At 33.3% G+C, this 17,682-nt stretch overlaps 3 protein-coding genes across 5 annotated transcripts; 2 read left to right on the plus strand and 1 right to left on the minus strand.

Moving 5' to 3' along the window:
- The first annotated feature begins 686 nt into the window (after positions 1-686).
- LOC104747882 (nucleosome assembly protein 1;2) lies at positions 687-3,579 on the plus strand. 2 transcript variants are annotated; one of them, XM_010469592.2, is made up of 12 exons: positions 698-909; positions 1,006-1,049; positions 1,256-1,351; positions 1,491-1,583; positions 1,824-1,911; positions 2,020-2,081; positions 2,171-2,355; positions 2,441-2,618; positions 2,707-2,750; positions 2,839-3,052; positions 3,160-3,177; positions 3,280-3,579. In XM_010469592.2, exons 1-12 carry the CDS (start codon positions 864-866, stop codon positions 3,346-3,348), a joined length of 1,137 nt encoding a protein of 378 aa, XP_010467894.1. In that variant the 5' UTR covers positions 698-863; the 3' UTR covers positions 3,349-3,579. The 2 variants fall into 2 exon arrangements, with proteins under 2 accessions (XP_087345477.1, XP_010467894.1); XM_087489351.1 differs by lacking the exon at positions 3,160-3,177 and having other exon boundaries at positions 687-909; positions 2,839-3,072.
- Positions 3,580-3,764: 185 nt separating this feature from the next.
- LOC104747883 (DNA repair protein recA homolog 3, mitochondrial) lies at positions 3,765-6,515 on the plus strand. Of its 2 annotated transcripts, none has more exons than XM_087489350.1 (8): positions 3,765-4,089; positions 4,308-4,365; positions 4,539-4,759; positions 4,906-4,993; positions 5,077-5,249; positions 5,353-5,499; positions 5,567-5,701; positions 5,852-6,515. In XM_087489350.1, exons 1-8 carry the CDS (start codon positions 4,033-4,035, stop codon positions 6,272-6,274), a joined length of 1,302 nt encoding a protein of 433 aa, XP_087345476.1. In that variant the 5' UTR covers positions 3,765-4,032; the 3' UTR covers positions 6,275-6,515. The 2 variants fall into 2 exon arrangements, with proteins under 2 accessions (XP_087345476.1, XP_087345475.1); XM_087489349.1 differs by having other exon boundaries at positions 3,782-4,089; positions 5,077-5,258.
- A 7-nt stretch (positions 6,516-6,522) lies between these two features.
- Positions 6,523-11,429, minus strand: LOC104747884 (cytokinin dehydrogenase 2-like). The gene is made up of 5 exons (XM_087489348.1): positions 9,979-11,429; positions 9,049-9,176; positions 7,613-7,870; positions 7,016-7,284; positions 6,523-6,918 (listed from the first exon to the last, which is right to left on the minus strand). Exons 1-5 carry the CDS (start codon positions 10,550-10,552, stop codon positions 6,627-6,629), a joined length of 1,521 nt encoding a protein of 506 aa, XP_087345474.1. The 5' UTR covers positions 10,553-11,429; the 3' UTR covers positions 6,523-6,626.
- Positions 11,430-17,682: the final 6,253 nt, after the last annotated feature.

The raw sequence follows: 17,682 nt of genomic DNA on the forward strand, positions 1-17,682 counted from the left end.
AAATCTGTTATAATCGACGACATTAACTTGCTTGATATAATCGACGACATTAACTTGTTGTACACCTCAAATACATATCTGATATAATCGGCAACATTCACAGTTTCTTATTACAATCCAAATCATGGTTCATTAATTTTTGATATGAACGATTAAAAAGCTTGGTGATGTGGTGTGTTTCTCTGTTTATGTTTTGCATTTTTGGAAAAAGTCTCCTAATTCTAGGTCGGCTTGATTGTGCATGGAGATGGACCGAATGTGGTCACCATTGCTCTGGGAAAGCAGTGTCTTATCGTTCACTTGCGCCAAGTCCTCCAGATTTTTTGTGTTTGTGGTATTTGGAAAATAAAATTTGTGTTGTATTTTTGGAAAAAAAACTAAAATATAGTATTTTGGAAAAAAAAAACTTTGAATGTGGTATTTGAATTCCTCTTTCCTCTTAAAACCCTTTTATTTTATTTTATTTTTTATAACAACCCCTTTTTCTTATTTATTCTTTATTGCCATATAATTAAAACATATCAATTAAAATTAAACTCAATATATTCTCATAATTTATGCTATTTTTTATGGTTTTTTTGGGTTTGGGCCTTGGCCATAATGACCAAACACGGCTTTGCTCTTTTCAATTAAAAACATTAACCCAAATAGGCAAATATAATAAAAAATAAATAAATACAGATATTGTCGCCCTTATAAAAAAAAGTGTCCAGTTAATTCGGTCTGGTCATTTTCTCAAAGCCCTTTTTTCATTTATTTATATATTTTCTTTTCTTCTCTATTTGTCCCCAAAAATCTAGGGTTTTAAGGTTTCTTATCTTCCTCCTCCTCCTCTTCCTCCGCCAGATTCTTTTCTTGCGAAGATGAGCAACGACAAGGACAGCATGAACATGGCCGATCTCACCGCCGGTAACATATTTTACTCTAGACCGAGGCCTTTGTGGGTTCTCTTTTCGTTTTCTTGATTTATTGAAAAAAGCTTCTCTTTTTGTGTTTTGCTTGTAGCTCTTAACGAGGAGGATCGTGCCGGGCTTGTTAATGCTCTTAAGGTGAGTTTTTTTTTTTCTAATTCACGATATGATTTGGGTGTTATGACTATATGTAGATTGGGTTTTAGGGATCGATTTGATTATAAGAGAATTCGAATTTGGTTTTTTAGGGATTGTCTCTGCATCTTAATTTGATTGGTTTGTAAAGTTTTGTGACTTTTTGATAGCTATTGTACTTATTTTCCTGATTTGTGTGTTTGCTGCAGAACAAGTTGCAGAACTTGGCTGGACAACACTCAGACGTCCTTGAGAACTTGACTCCGACTGTCAGGAAGCGTGTCGAGGTTCTAAGAGAGATTCAGGTTAGTAAATTTTCAGCCTTTTTACTTTGTGATCTTTGATTTTGTATTTTGTTTAGATTGCTGTTGTTGTGTTCTGATGATATTTGGTGGAGTGAACAATTGTTTGATTCCTTTTTGTTTTTGTATGAAACCTTTGCAGAACCAATATGATGAGATGGAAGCCAAATTCTTCGAAGAGAGGGCAGCTCTAGAAGCTAAATATCAAAAGCTATACCAGCCTTTGTATACCAAGGTTTGATAACGGTCTTTGATTCTTTGAGCTGCTTATGGTCTTTAATTTCCTATTATTAGACTATCTTTGTAATACATGATGACACCTCAACTGCTGAAAGTTAAAAAATATGACTTCTCTCTGTTGGTACTTCCGTGAATCATTAGGGATGCATGTTCTTTACCTTTTTTTTGGGCATCATTCGTGATTATAACTAATGGTGATGGTTTTCCTCTTTCCTAATTCCCCAATCACATGCAGCGATATGAGATTGTAAACGGTGTGGTTGAAGTTGAAGGCGCAGGGGAAGAAGTAAAATCAGAACAAGGAGAAGAGAAAGCAGCTGAAGGTAATTTTATCAGTTCTTACTCTGAAGTATGTTTATTTTATTAGTTTCTTATGATGATGATGATGAGCACATGGCTTTTGTAAATGATATACAATTGTCTTTCTTCAGAGAAAGGAGTGCCAGATTTCTGGCTTATTGCATTGAAGAACAATGAAATTACTGCTGAGGAGGTTCGTTATTAGATCATTTCTTATTCTTTTTGGGTAATGAATTTGCGATTCTCCTTATCCTTATGTGTATTTTTTTTCCATGGCTTTAGATCACTGAGCGCGATGAAGGGGCTCTCAAGTATCTTAAAGATATCAAGTGGAGTAGGGTTGAAGAACCAAAAGGGTTCAAGCTCGAGTTTTCCTTTGATCAGAACCCTTACTTCAAGAACACTGTCTTGACTAAGACATATCACATGATTGATGAAGATGAGCCTATCCTTGAGAAGGCCCTTGGGTAATCTTTTACTTTATTTAGTATATGCCTTTTTTAATTGTGAAGGCGAGAGAGTCTTTATTGATTGTTAACTGTTGTTGTTCAGGACTGAGATTGAGTGGTATCCTGGCAAGTGTTTGACACAAAAGATTCTAAAAAAGAAGCCAAAGAAAGGATCCAAAAACACTAAGCCGATCACTAAGACTGAGGACTGTGAGAGTTTCTTCAACTTTTTCACTCCACCTCAAGTTCCTGACGACGATGAGGATCTTGATGATGAAATGGTATGTCCATCTCCCGTTGCAGTTTAACTTTTGATTCAGTACGTAAGATTGTGTTAAACGTAAATCTGATCATTGAAATCTTGCACAGGCTGATGAACTCCAAGGCCAAATGGAACACGACTATGATATCGGGTTTGTACCTTTTTATTTCATCTTCAGTTCTCTTCACTTAAATTCTCTCAGTTATAATATCTGAATCTACCTACTGTTTATCCTGTAGATCAACCATAAAAGAAAAGATCATCTCGCACGCTGTGTCATGGTTCACTGGTGAAGCTGTTGAGGCAGATGACCTTGATATGGAGGAGGACGATGATGAGATTGACGAGGATGATGATGAAGAGGACGAGGAAGATGATGAGGATGAGGAGGATGATGATGAGGATGATGACGAGGAGGAAGAAGCTGATCAAGGAAAGAAGAACAAAAAGAGGGTAATTATGTGATATTATTGGTTTACTTTATGTCTCTAACATACAACTAAAAAAAACTCTGAAACTGATTTGGTGGTTTCTCTTTTCTTGTTCGTTTTATTTTGCAGTCATCAGCTGGACACAAGGTTTAAACAATCAACCAATCTCAACAGTTGGATATATGTTTCTTGGTTGATAATCCAACGACTGTCACTAACCAGAGGTCTCTATTTTTTTTTAATAAACAGAAGGCAGGAAGAAGTCAAGTTGCGGAAGGTCAAACAGGTGAGAGGCCACCGGAATGTAAACAGCAGTGAAGAATCTGAAGAAAAAAGAGTGTGAGGTCTTTGAGTTTGAGCCGAGGTTGTGTTTCTTTAGTTTGCGCAGTCATGGTCCGGTTTTATTATATATCAAGTTTTGGGTGGTTGGTTTGTTGAAAAAAAAAAAAAAATTGGTTCTTCGGTTGGGTTTGGTCAAGTCTTTGATTTTTCATTTGTAATATTTTTATGAATTTGTTTTAAGTTATAATATTTATGTCGTTCTGGTCAGATTTCAATCCAATTTAATTTATTTTCGACAATGAAAAATAACTTGGTTTATTCAAATTGGTTTTGGTCAGAAACTATGTACTTAAAATGATCATTATTAATCAGTTCATGAATTAACCTAAACCGGTGAATATAATTTATCAATAATATACATAAACGAACCAATGAGCCGGTTTAAACGTCGGTTTGAGCTAAGAAAGACAGAAGACAAAACATGTAAGCCGGCGACTTTGGTAAAAAAACCGATCAAAAAGGTTAGAAAGGAGGAGGGAAACAAAGTCCTAAAACCCTAAAAACTCTTCCTTTTTTTATTTTTTTCTCCAGTTCATAAAAGTGTGTCTTCTGGGTAGTTCGAATTTTCCTTTTTTTTTTTTTTTTCTTTTTTTTGGTATTCTTCGTTTTTTCTTTACCTGTGGTTTAATAAAAGTGGAGAAGAAGCTTTAGTACTTCTCTATGGCGAGATTACTCCGAAACGTGTCTTCTCTGAGACGGACTCTGTTCTCGTCAGAGGTATTTATATACTTTATTTTTCTCACTTGGGTCTTGCCAGAAATTAAGAAAACTCTGTTACTGTCGTTTTCGTTGCTTATTTTGAGTGTGTGTTTTGGTTAATCCCATATTCGTAAAAACAATCCCAAATTATGTCTCTTTTGTCTGATTTCGTTCTCTTACTGTTTGGATTGGTAAATTAATTGAGAAGGGTTGGTTGGTTCCATGGGGTTTTGCAGGTATTTAATAGCACTGTGGTTGGAACATCGTTTCAGCTTCGGGGCTTTGCTGCCAAAGGTGGATTGTCTTAAAGCTTGCTTTTTTACCTGTGTCTGAATCGATCTTACTGAAATTGGTTTTTGATTTTGATGAAGACTAAAGCCAAATCCGTTTTCTATTATGATTGCTTAGCTTTTCATTATGGTTGTTACAATTGAGGTTTTTACTGTGCAATTTCTTTTCTTTTGAAGCTAAAAAGAAGAGTAAGTCAGATGGAAATGGATCATCATCTGAGGAAGGTATGTCCAAAAAGGAGATTGCTTTGCAGCAAGCACTTGATCAGATTACAAGTTCATTTGGCAAAGGCTCGATAATGTGGCTCGGTCGTGCTGTTTCTCCTAGAAATGTTCCTGTTTTCTCTACCGGATCTTTTGCCCTCGATGTAGCATTGGGAGTCGGTGGCCTTCCTAAGGTATATATTTATCTCTCTTGGTGATATTGTGATTTAGTGTTTTCTTAGGTTGGTTCTGTTTCGATGTTTAGCTTTGTTTAATTGAGATTTATGTATCTCTTTGAAGAGTCTAATAATATTGGTCTCCCCATTGTGATTTTCCATAGGGGCGTGTTGTGGAGATATATGGTCCTGAAGCATCGGGAAAGACTACACTTGCTCTTCATGTTATTGCAGAAGCACAAAAACAAGGAGGTTGTTACACGTTTCTTTTAACTCGTCAGCAATGTTCTTTATATTGTATTTAGTATCCTAAAGAAAGTTCTCTTTGCATACAGGAACCTGTGTCTTTGTAGATGCTGAGCATGCTCTTGATTCATCACTTGCTAAGGCTATCGGTGTAAATACTGAAAACCTACTTCTATCGCAGCCTGATTGTGGTGAACAGGCCCTTAGTCTTGTGGACACTTTAATCCGAAGTGGTTCAGTTGATGTTATTGTAGTTGACAGTGTAAGTAAGGTGATTTATATGGGATGGATAACTGGTTTGATGCTTTTGCTTTGGGATCTATTATTTTGCTCTCTCATGAATTCCATGTGATTTTGTTTCACAGGTGGCTGCTCTTGTACCTAAAGGAGAACTCGAAGGTGAGATGGGTGATGCCCATATGGCTATGCAAGCCAGATTGATGAGCCAAGCTTTGCGTAAATTGAGCCATTCTTTATCGTTATCGCAAACACTTCTCATCTTTATAAATCAGGTAAAAGACAACTTTAGTAGCTGAGATTTGTTGAAAAGTTCCTCTTATGTGAATGTTTTATTTACAGGTGAGATCAAAACTATCTACGTTTGGAGGATTTGGAGGTCCAACAGAAGTTACCTGTGGTGGAAATGCTTTGAAGTTTTATGCTTCTATGCGTTTGAACATTAAGCGAATTGGACTTATCAAGAAAGGCGAAGAGGTAAACATCCGAAACCCGCTTACGCATTATGTGTTCCAAGCTCTTATCTTACGACCTGTCTTATGTTCGTGATGTGTGTCTCTTTAAATGTTGTCTACAAACTGCATTTGCTAGTGTTTGAAACCCTGAGATTGTATGCCTTTTGTGCAGACAACGGGAAGTCAAGTCTCGGTGAAGATAGTGAAGAACAAACTCGCTCCACCATTTAGGACTGCTCAGTTTGAGCTTGAATTCGGCAAAGGAATCTGCAAGGTCACTGAGATAATCGACCTGAGCATAAAGCACAAGTTCATCGCGAAGAACGGAACATTCTACAATCTCAATGGTAAAAACTACCATGGGAAAGAGGCCTTAAAGAAATTCCTGAGACAGAACGAATCTGATCAAGAAGAGCTCATGAAGAAGCTCCAAGACAAACTCATCGCCGATGAAGCTGCAGATAAGGAATCTGAATCTGAACCTGAGGATGAAGATTCCCTGAGAGTTGTGGTTTCACCTGACAACACAGATGATGATGAATCAACAGCTCCTGTTGTTGCCACTGCTGCTGGAGTGGTTGGTGAAGCAACCTGATCAGAGGCGTCCGGTTTAGTATAATATTTTTCCTTTGGCCTAGAGTTTTTTCGGTTTAATCTGGTTTGGATTCGGTTTCCGGCTCCTCATGTAATTTTTGTGCGAGTTAAAATCACATTTACATATTTAATCGTTTGATGTGGGTGATACATTTTTGTAATTTTTATAGGAAAATTTTAATGTTTAACATTTAAATCTCATTGATCAATTTTATAGGTTCTTGTTTTCGGATAAGGAAAAATATATCATTGAGAAAAACCAATTTTTTTTTTTTATTTATTAAGCAGTCTACGAGACTACAAAAGTAAAAGCATTCTATTTCTGTTAGAGAATTATAGACTTAAAAAGTTAATCAAAATATGTCTTGCCCTGGAGATAACAGTTTCTTGGGATCGAACAGCTCTTTCTTCTTTGAAAAATCATTCCATTTTGATCCAAAATGCTCAATCCAATCTTCTTTTTTGGTGTAATGCATTAGATATTGCTTAATCTTGATACCTGAATCCTTACAAAACCTAATTATCTTCTCGTTAACGCTCTCCATTTCTTGCAAATTCTGTGGAGTAGCCGATTGTAGTAGTCCGATGACATAGATAACATCTTCATCGACCTCTGGTATCATCGCCGACATACGATTGTTCCATCTAACAATAATAACAACAACAAATCATTTCATCAAAGTTTGATCTCTACTTGTTGTTCTTCTTGGAGATAAATCCGAATAGAGAGGAATGAACGTACTTATTCCGGTTAATGGGATAGAGGAGAGCGAGTCCCGAAGCTGATTTTTGCTTAGAAAGAATGTTTTTGACAGCACCCTCATGAAAATCGAGAATACGAGATTTAGGGACGTAAAGGTTAAGCCATGGATGAGGAACTTCCCATAATCCCAATGATCTAAGTTTATTTTCTTCGACTTGTACACGGTTCAAGAAATCGAAGTAGGTCACGTCGTGCATTGATATGAACCCGGGCAAGTAACTTTGGCTTTTATTGAGTTTGTCAATCACCTACAAACTCAATAAATGATATTTAGTTGGTCTCTGAATTACGAATCTATAGACAATATATGGTGATGTATGTGGTGATGATGATGATGATGATGATGATGATGTGTCTGTGTGTGTGTATGTGGTGCAATGATGATGTGAATGTGATCAAGATGGTGAACAAGTGAGCGAGTATCAACGCATAACCAAAGTAGTAACACTTAAAATGACGTATGTAGATCATGAGAAGATTAAGTGGTATATATATGTTAATGTAGTGCAGTAAATATCATATAAATTTCTTATGGTATGATCGAGAGGTGATGATGAATATGTAAATGTGTAGTACCGTGTGGATGATGGGAAGATTGGGATCATCATAATACTTGGCTGCTTCGAGAACGTAGATGATACCGTGCTTCTTCACTAAATCAGCGACTTTAGATTGATCGGACGGTGGGAAAAAAGAAGTGTCAACTACGCCGTTTGACATAAATATTTGGCCTTCTAAATAGTCAACTCCACTATCATTGGCCATTGATATCAAACGTTCTTGGTCCTTTGTAAAAGCTGTGAAGTCACTGTAGAGCATCCGAAACCATTTGGCCTACAAAATTTTATTTGGAAAAAAAAAAAACTCCCTTTAATTTATTATACACAAAAAAAAATTAAGTCTATTATTTTCACATTTTTCAACGTCGTGAACAGTTGAAAATAAAACAGAACGTCATCGTATATTATTATTGTGACCAAATCAGTTTTACTAGTGATCTGACGTTATGTTTAAAATGATAACCAATTATAGTGTTAACCACGGTTGTAAGATTCTAGTTAGTCAACAAACTTACCATTAATACCCAAAGACTATACTATATAGTATTTTACCAAACGTTGGAGTATATTTGACTAATTGAGGAGCTTCACTCTTATAGACAAGGATTATATGTTGACATCAAAAAGATTTGCACGCATAAGACAAGATTGGACAACAAGTCCTAGGAATATAAAGTATACATAATGAAATAAGCCATATCTTATTTATTCAATGCATAGATTTTGTTCAAATTTAAGCCTTTTGACCTGAAGCTGAATTCCAAATTCCTACCAAATTAATTGTACACCTAATTTTAGTTTTCGGATACCATCTAACAAAGCTTCATAATTTGTGATCCATACGTCTCTAACTCTCTTAGTGTAAAGTCATAACATAAATAGACATTATCCGATTTATAAATAGACGTAATTATTTTCCATCCCGGTTTTGTTCAGGTAACTTATGACTAAATGATATATACAAAAAAATAAAGAAGTCTTAATAACATTTTCGCATAAAAATACTGAAATCATCTTTTTTTTTTGCGAAAATTATGAATATACCACTTATCAATGCTGGCATATATATTCACACAAAGTTTACATGATTATTATTGGATACCCATTTATATACTAGTGTTACTCTATCCTAGTTTTTTTTAAAAGGCTGTGGAAACAATTCTTCTTGTTCTAAATGACTAAAACTGCTAAAATTTAAGTCTGATTTGCATAGTTTTCATCTTTTCATAACGAAGCTTTCTTTCATAAATGACATTTTCTATTTTATCTCAATGAAAATCATAAGAAAATCAAACTCTTGCAAAAGATTCATTTTCTATTTACTAAAAAATTGTATCAAATAGAAATTGAAAGGTAACTACTAATAAAAATTGGGCCATATATGAATGTTGACCAAATAAACAGATATATTCAATGAATATAAAATAATTGGTAAGATGAGATAATACGTACCCTTTTAGGTGCATGGTCTAAAACAATTCTGGCTCTCGTTATAATTCCAAATTGACCCAAACCTCCTAACACTCCATAGAACAATTCTGAGTTTAGCTTTGGCGAGCATGTCAACAGTTCACCTTTCCCTGAAATAAATATATTAAATATCAAGCAAAAATTATGTTTAAAAACTCCGTACGTATAATAATATTTAAAGAAAGATTTGCAACAAGTCATGATTTAAATTTTCAAACAAACCACTACCACATGATTAAAATTTTGCCACCTTATGGGTTGAGAAATGATATATTTAAAAATTCTATATGTATTTTGTTTGTAAAAACATTCATTATGAGTTATGCTCTCATACAGTTCACGTTAATTTATACAAATTATGGTGTGCATAAGTGTATTCCTTCAAATAAAATTTCAACCCAAGAAAAAAAATGTCCCTTCCAAAAATGTAGGTTACCGTCATATGAATGTTGCTGGTGAAAATGTCAACCAACATAGTTATTTTAATTCGTTGACCTATTATTGTAATTTGATTGTAGCTGAAAAACTGAAAAAGGAAAGAAACAACAAAAAATCTAGAAAACCGAAAAGTTCCATATGCATGCGTCATGCATGTTTGTGCATTACAAAAATCCAAATTATCACGCTACCAATTGTGGTTAATCAGTCTTAATTATATCTATTAATTCACGACAAAATGTCTTATGTGTGTATGCTTCATTTCGTAGGAAATACAAAAGTTCCTTGAAACAATATATATATATATATATATATCTTAGATGCGTTACGCATTTTGTTTTTCGAAGATTCCATATTGCGTGTGGTGCAAAAAGTTTTGCCGAACTATAAAATCTTAAACATTAAACATATGGTACACCAAAAGTACTATATTTTTTTTTTTAAATGTATCAAATTAGTTTAGAAGATGCGTACCAGTTATAACGTCCAACTCAAGGACGTTACTAATAAGAGGACCGTTTCGAAACACTTGACCACCGATTCCGCCATTTGACAGCGTTCCTCCGACGCTTATATGCAAGTAATCTGTCCAACAAACCGGCGAAACACCTTTCTCCGCCGTCTTTTTCAACACATCCACCCACAACGTCCCCGCCGCCACGTCAGCATACTTCTTGTCTTTCGAAACCACCACGTCAGAGAGACATGTCATGTTGACGACGACTCCTCCCGAGACGGAGGCTTGGCCTTTCAAGGAGTGGCCTTGGCCGCGAGCCGCCACTTGGAACGTTATTTTTCCGTTCGCGGCGTAGTGGAGGAGACGAGATATATCGGAGGATGAGGAGGGGCAGATTACGCCGCCGGGAGTGACGGTGGTGATGTTTCCGAAGTCTTGAGAGGCGGCGGAGATGGTGGAAGGATCGGTTAAAAGGGTGAGGTTAAGGGATTTAGGTAAATCAATTCTAATGTCTTTGGATGATTTGGTGAAGCTCGAGAATAAACAAACCAAAACTGTGATTAGAGTGATCATTAGACGAAGATTAGCCATTTTTTTTTCTCTCGCTTTAATCGGAACTTGAAGAAGAGAACTTTCACTTAAATAAATAGCGATATTAATTTGTTGTATATATATGGATATCCTATTCCTATATACCAACTTGCGGAAGATTTAGCCATATATAATTATGGCAAATAATATACGTAACATTAAATTTTGAAGTCAAAATGAAGATCTCAAATTACTTTAAAAAGAGTAAAATATTTAATATTTTTTTAACTCTTTGAATCCTTGGAGAAAAAAGATTAAGCACATCCCCATATTTTTTTTTTTTGGTAAAAAAGAGTGAGCACATCCCCATATTTAGATATTTCATAAAGATAAAAATAAGTTTTGACTATATTTATGGCATATTTAACTATATTCTCTACCAAAAAATTCTTAGGTTCGTCGAGAAAAAATATAAAAGAGTCAAACTGAATTAAAAAAGCTTCCGGTAATGTGCCCATGAACATAAACCTACCACCGAGTCATATATGAGATCCTAGAGGGGAGAAAAGTCGTGTAGGTCAAGGAGTGTATCCTGTTGTGAATGATTCGGTTGAAACTAAGCTCCCGATTGGAGCCCGAATCTTGGCTGGCCAATGCCCAATGGGCAGTCTCCTTGACACTGATTTGGATTGGATGGACAGTTTTGAAAGTGAAGAGCGGCACACAAGTGATGATGAGTCTTGTGATGAGCTTGGAGACACTAGCTAGACTCAAACAGAACAAATTAATTAAGGTTTTTGCTTCTTTTAATCAAAACATTAAAAAAAAAAACATATATTGCTGTTGACTAAGAGGAGACTTGTAAAGGCTTAGGGACACAAACTCTCCAGCATCTCATCAAAGAAAGATAGAAAGAAATCTAATGCAGCATTCGATCGTATTGCTGTTGGCCTCATAATGAGACATATTTTGAATTTTTTCTTCCTTCGGCACCAGCTGAATGTATTCACTGGATAAGTTGTGGGGCAAAGTAGATAGCTAGCGGAACTGACTTGGCTATAATGATCGCCTATACAAATATGTAGAGTACAAGATACAAATATGTAGAGTACAAGAGAACCAGGTTAAACACATGGGATGCGTTTGGACTAGAAAGATATAGCCCAATATTGCCCTCAAATTAGAGCGTAAAGATCACAAATGCTCAAATTGCTATGTAAATTATTGAAATTGAACACTCCATTTAGAAATCCTCGTCTACCACCAATTACACCCTGTAAAATCGCTAGGTCCATCTTCTTCGCCTCGATTAATGACTAATCCCTGCCTAACACATATTATCTACTTATATCTGTCTAATTTGATTATAACCCAACTAATCCGATTATTCCCAGCTTAATTTTTTGTTTACCGATTATTTTTGGAGCCAATATATAAATCAAATATTTATTTTTCTTTGTTATCTAACCATTCAATTTAAGAGTTTGTGATGTTTTATAATAACTAATGTACAAACTCTTAATGAAAATCGTAAAATTTTATTTTAAAATTATTTTTTTATTTGTTTACCATAATTTTAAAAACAATACTATAGTTATATATTTTATTTGGTATTTTTCCTTTTAAGTTTTAACAGTTTGGTGTAACACTGCCAGTGTTTATGAATAAATTATTTTAAAATGAATAAATTATTTTAAAATGAGACGATATATGATTATGTAGAACTGAGTATTTACAAAATTTAGAATTAATAATTAACTGTATATTTTCCTTAATCTCTTTTTCTATATTTTTTTAGAATTAATAACTTAAAATTAAAAATAAGTAAGTAATATTATAATTTTGAATTTTATGAAATATATATATATATATATAATCTTCTTATAATTATTTTAAAAACTTTATATTTTTTTTTATAAATTCTGTTATATTTGATAATTATCTTTTTACTTTATTAATATTTTTTAAAACAAAATAATAAAATTCCACATGAACTTTTACATATGTCTAAATCTGAGATTGATAACTTGACACATGTCAAAATCTTGTTAATGACTAACTTTCAAAACCCAACTTTATATAATAAGATATGATTACAATCATGAACAAATAAATATCAAAACTTACAAACCTAGATGTTATATAACATTGTAATCAAGTAATTGAATAAAGTTTAAAGTAGTGTAATGGCTAACGTTAATAATGAGTAATGTGTGAGGTAGTGAGTTTGATTCCTAGTAGACAGAAAATAATTTTTTTTCTTAAAAAGATGAGGGGTAAGAGAAAGAGAGCTCGAAGGAGGATTTGGAACAAAAAGAGAAAGAGAGCTCCAAAGAGGATTTGGTTGAGGAAGAAGAGAGCGCTGCTGAGGACAGTAATGGAGAAGAGAGCCGTGAGGAGGTTGAGGAGGAAGTTCCCTCGAAGAAATCTGAGGAGAAGCAGATTATATGTGTTTCTGGCAAAAATAACCTTAGGACCAAAAATGCACCAACTCATAAGAAACTTTACCTTTCAAACAAACCTTATATACCTTCAATGGACAAACATTTTTCTTTATATTATTTTGTTTCTGCAATTTAGATCATTGCTAATTTTTAGACTCAACTCAATATTAACACTTTTTTTTTTCCTATTTTACAACAGCTGAAGAAGGTTAATATCAAACAAACAATTTATTTTAAGGTATGTTGACTTTTGATTTTGGTGAACTAAAAGTATTTGAACACATATGTTTCTTTTATGGTATGATCACTTTTTATTTTTTACCAACATAAGTCCCTTGCATGATTGTACATTTCTACTCAAAATTGGTTTCTTTGTAAGTAAGTGAAGAAAAAGGAAAAGATATGAAGGAATAGATAAAATTAAATATTGTATCGATTTTTTCTTTTTCAATAATCCTATTTTCTGTACTTTTGTCTAATTAACTAACAATTTGGTTTCTTTATTATAATTTTTTAAGGTAATTTATAATTTAGCAATTTATAATAAATTGTGTGATTTTAATAATTGAAAATTTCAAACAATTGCCTATGCATTTATTCCACATTTTAAACCAGTTAAATCTATATTAACATTTGTGAAATACATTTTATGTTTAAATTTTTTAGTTTTGCTTATGTAAATTTTAATTTACAATCTTAATCCTACAAAATCACACAAATATAAACAAGTGACATATGGTAAATCGACCAAAATCAATAAAGTTTTGTTCCCATAAATTATTTTGAATTAATTGCTCTTTCACTTTTAAAAATTAAGAAAGATTTATTGTTTTATTTAACAAACAAAAATAATATCTGCCTTAAGTATCTATATTAAAAAAATTGAAATACATTTGGTGTTTTACCCTTTAAGTTATATTTATCTAAAAACTTAATCTCTAGAAAATTGCACAAAAAAACAAAATCAGTTAGATTCCTAAAAAATGTCTCTACCGGTTTGGTCAATAATTTTTTAAAATAATTTATATGTTTTGAAATTTATTACACTTAATAACATATACCAAAAATATATATATACAATATTTTTTTACCTTTAAAAACTATTTGGTGTTACACTGCTAGTGTTTATGAATAAATTATTTAAAAATGAGACGATCTATGATTATGTAGAACTGAGTATTTACAAAACTTAGAATTAATAATTAACTGTATATTTTGCTTAATCCCTTTTTCTATATTTTTTTAGAATTAATAACTTAAAATTAATAATAAGTAAATAATATTATAATTTTGAATTTTATGAAATATATATATATATATAGTCTTCTTATAATTATTTTAAAAACTTTAAATTTTTTTTACAAATTCTGTAATATTTGATAATTATATTTTTACTTTATTAATATTTTTTAAAACAAAATAATCAAATTCCATATGAACTTTTACATATGTCTAAATCTGAGATTGATAACTTGACACATGTAAAAATCTTGTTAATAACTAACTTTCAAAACCCAACTTTATATAATAAGATATGATTACAATCATGAACAAATAAATATCAAAACTTACAAACCTAGATGTTATATAACATTGTAATCAAGTAATTGAATAACGTTTAAAGTAGTGTAATGGCTAACGTTAATAATGAGTAATGTGTGAGGTAGTGAGTGTTATAATATTTTTTTACCAAATAGAATTATAATATTTTTTTAAATAATTTATTTATAAACACTGGCAGTGTTACACCAAATAAATTTTTCCTATAGTTATATATATTATGTGGAACTGAGTGTTAAAAGTTTTAACACAAATAGAATTATAAATATATTTAGTATTATATATTTTTGTTTTATTATTAATTTAATAAAATAACCCTAAAACTAGTCCCTGATGTGGAAGCCCCCTTGGCCCAGTGGTTCGCCTAGGGTTCATTAATGCTTCTACACCAGAAGGTCTGGAGTTCGAGCCCCGGATAATACGATTTATTATTTGTGCAGATTAATGGAGGCAAAATTACAGACGATCTCAAGTGATGTGCAATTATCGCCGTTCGCCGTGATTCTACATACACATGAAGGTGAGCATAGAGAAGGAAAGTGTCCATCAAGAACATGGAGCAGGAGAGCGTATGAAGCAAGAGTGTTTGTAATGAATCTAATAGGGTCGGAAGGAATAGCCCATGGTAGAATCATATGTAATTGTTCTCATAATTTGCAATCAATAATAAATCCAGACGATAAAAAAAACTAGTCCCCGACTAATCCCGTTTAATCTTCGATTTTCTTGTTAGACACTAGACATACCCGACCGCCCAACTAGCGTCTAGCGATTTCTAAAACAGGGCTCCATAGTGAAAATGTATGCAACTTGATATGTAATATGAACAAAAATTGTGGTGTGATAAATTAGTGATGATTAATTGATGGTAAATCATATACTGAACCAAACCAATGTGAATTAAAAGGATAATACTTGGGGATACACCTTTTTATTCACCTTCTTATAAAATAAGGACCAGAAAATTTGTATACATTATTGTAAAATTTCAATCCAAATGGTTGTTATGCTAGCAGATATGATGCAATCAAAACAATGCAAGTTAAGCCAAGTGATAAGTGGGATTTTGACTAACAACCTAGTGTAAATGGCAGTGAAAAGAATGAAACAAGAACTACTTGACCTAGAAACACGATGCAAGCAATCATGTACCAGATCGAGTAGGTGATCGAGTAACAGAAAAACTAAGAAAATAATGATAAACAACTAGAGGGTCTACACGAAGCTGGAGATCGAGCACCGGTTCGGGTAAAGGTTTGAGTTTAAGATAAAAGCTTAAACAATCAAATACGAAAGCTCCTAGGGATGGGGTAATCGGTTCATAAGTACTCCTAATCAATCTGGGATGCCTTACATACCTCAAGCAATATATTCCCTAGACAATGAATCTCTAAATCTTGCTAATCCACTATCATGGTAAAAACAATCAACCCTAATCAGATCTCAGGTTAATCGAAACAGAAGCATAAAAATAAGAACTTCATAAAATAAAAGTAGATGATGTATCAAAAAAGGAACAAAACGTAGTGCATAATCAAAGTGTATGAATCGCGAAAACAGAAGATAATAGATGAGAACATCATTATTTTACCCATATTAGCTATAGTTTTCATATATATTTAGGAAGAGTTTGATGAGATTTCAGGTATAAAAGGTCTATTATCAAGTATTTAAGGTTTCAACAAGGTTTTACAGGGTTTATAGCAAAAAGTATGAGAACCCACACACACACTGTCTGTACGTCCGTACAACAATCAAGATGGGCCGTCCGTACAACAAAGAGATTCAGCCAGCCCAGTTCATAAATGAGGAGATCACCAACAGTCACATAGTATCCAGATCCTTCTCTAGAGAGCTGTTGTCGAGGTTAAGCAAGTGGGAGCCAAAGAAAGTCAAACAAGAGTCACATGCTGTGTTAAGGAAGAGATGTCGCTCTTAACAATGTAAATTGTGCACTAGTACCTTGTAGAGAATATTCTGTTTGTAATATGTCTATAATTAGTTTGTAACTAGGAACTAAATCAAGTAAGAAGTTACAATTCTTCTTATACACTTCTCTCTCTATCCGATTGACTCTCCTACATAGGGCTGGGCAAAATAACCGATAACCAAATAACCGACCGAAACCGAACCGAAAAAAACCAAACCGAACCGAACCGAAATTTTTCAAATACCCGAATGGTTAGTAAAAATCTATATCCAAACTAACCGAAACCGAACCGAACCGAACCGACAATTAAATGGTTAACCGAAATATCCGAAAACCTAGAAGATATCAAATATTATATACTTAATATTATGCAAAACTATAAAATAAACTTAAAATATAAATTATTTCTAGATTTAAAACAATTAAATATTTTAAATAATCAATATATGTAAATGTTATTATTTTGAATTTACAAAGTTAAATACTATTTTGTAAAATTGAATCCATATTTTTCCCTTTTTTGTATTTTTGTTATTGTATATTTGGTTAATTTTGGTTATATTCGGTTAGTTTTGGTTATATTTGGTTTATTTGGTTAATGTTAATATAATTTATGTTAGTTATGGTTATTTATTTAAATAACCAAACGGAAACCGAACCGAAAGAAACCGAACCGAACCGAACCGAAATTTCAAAAATATCCAAATGGTTACTATATTACTATATCCAAAATAACCGAAACCGAATACAACCGAACCGAAACCGAATGGTTAACCGAATGCCCAGGCCTACTCCTACACTTCTCACACTTCTATACACTCGATTTCACTCTCATACTCGCTAATTGTTACTTGTTCCCTAAGCTATTCTTAGCTCTTTTCTAAACTTACATGGTATCAGAGCGGTTACGCTCCTCATTCTAAATTTCACACCCACCAAATAATTTCGCTTCAATATCTTTCTATACTTCTGTTTTGACTTTGACTTTGAAAGTCTATTTTCTTTATCCGTTGGACAATATCATTAACCAATGATCACTTCGACATGGAAGGCTCTAAGACCTTGATTGTTCCAGTTACTCTCAAAGGAGAGAACTATCTGTTGTGGGCGAGAACCACAGAAACGACACTCTGTGGCCGAGGGCTTTGGACCCACATCACTTCAAGTGAAGATCCAAAGGAGCCATCGACCCAAGAAGGCAAAGAAGTTATCACTAGCAGTGAAGACAAGTGGTTCCAAGAAGACCAGAGTGTTCT

The sequence above is a fragment of the Camelina sativa genome, chromosome 15 (assembly GCF_030686135.1).
Source record: "Camelina sativa cultivar CO46 ecotype springtype chromosome 15, ASM3068613v1".
Lineage (NCBI taxonomy): Eukaryota > Viridiplantae > Streptophyta > Magnoliopsida > Brassicales > Brassicaceae > Camelina > Camelina sativa.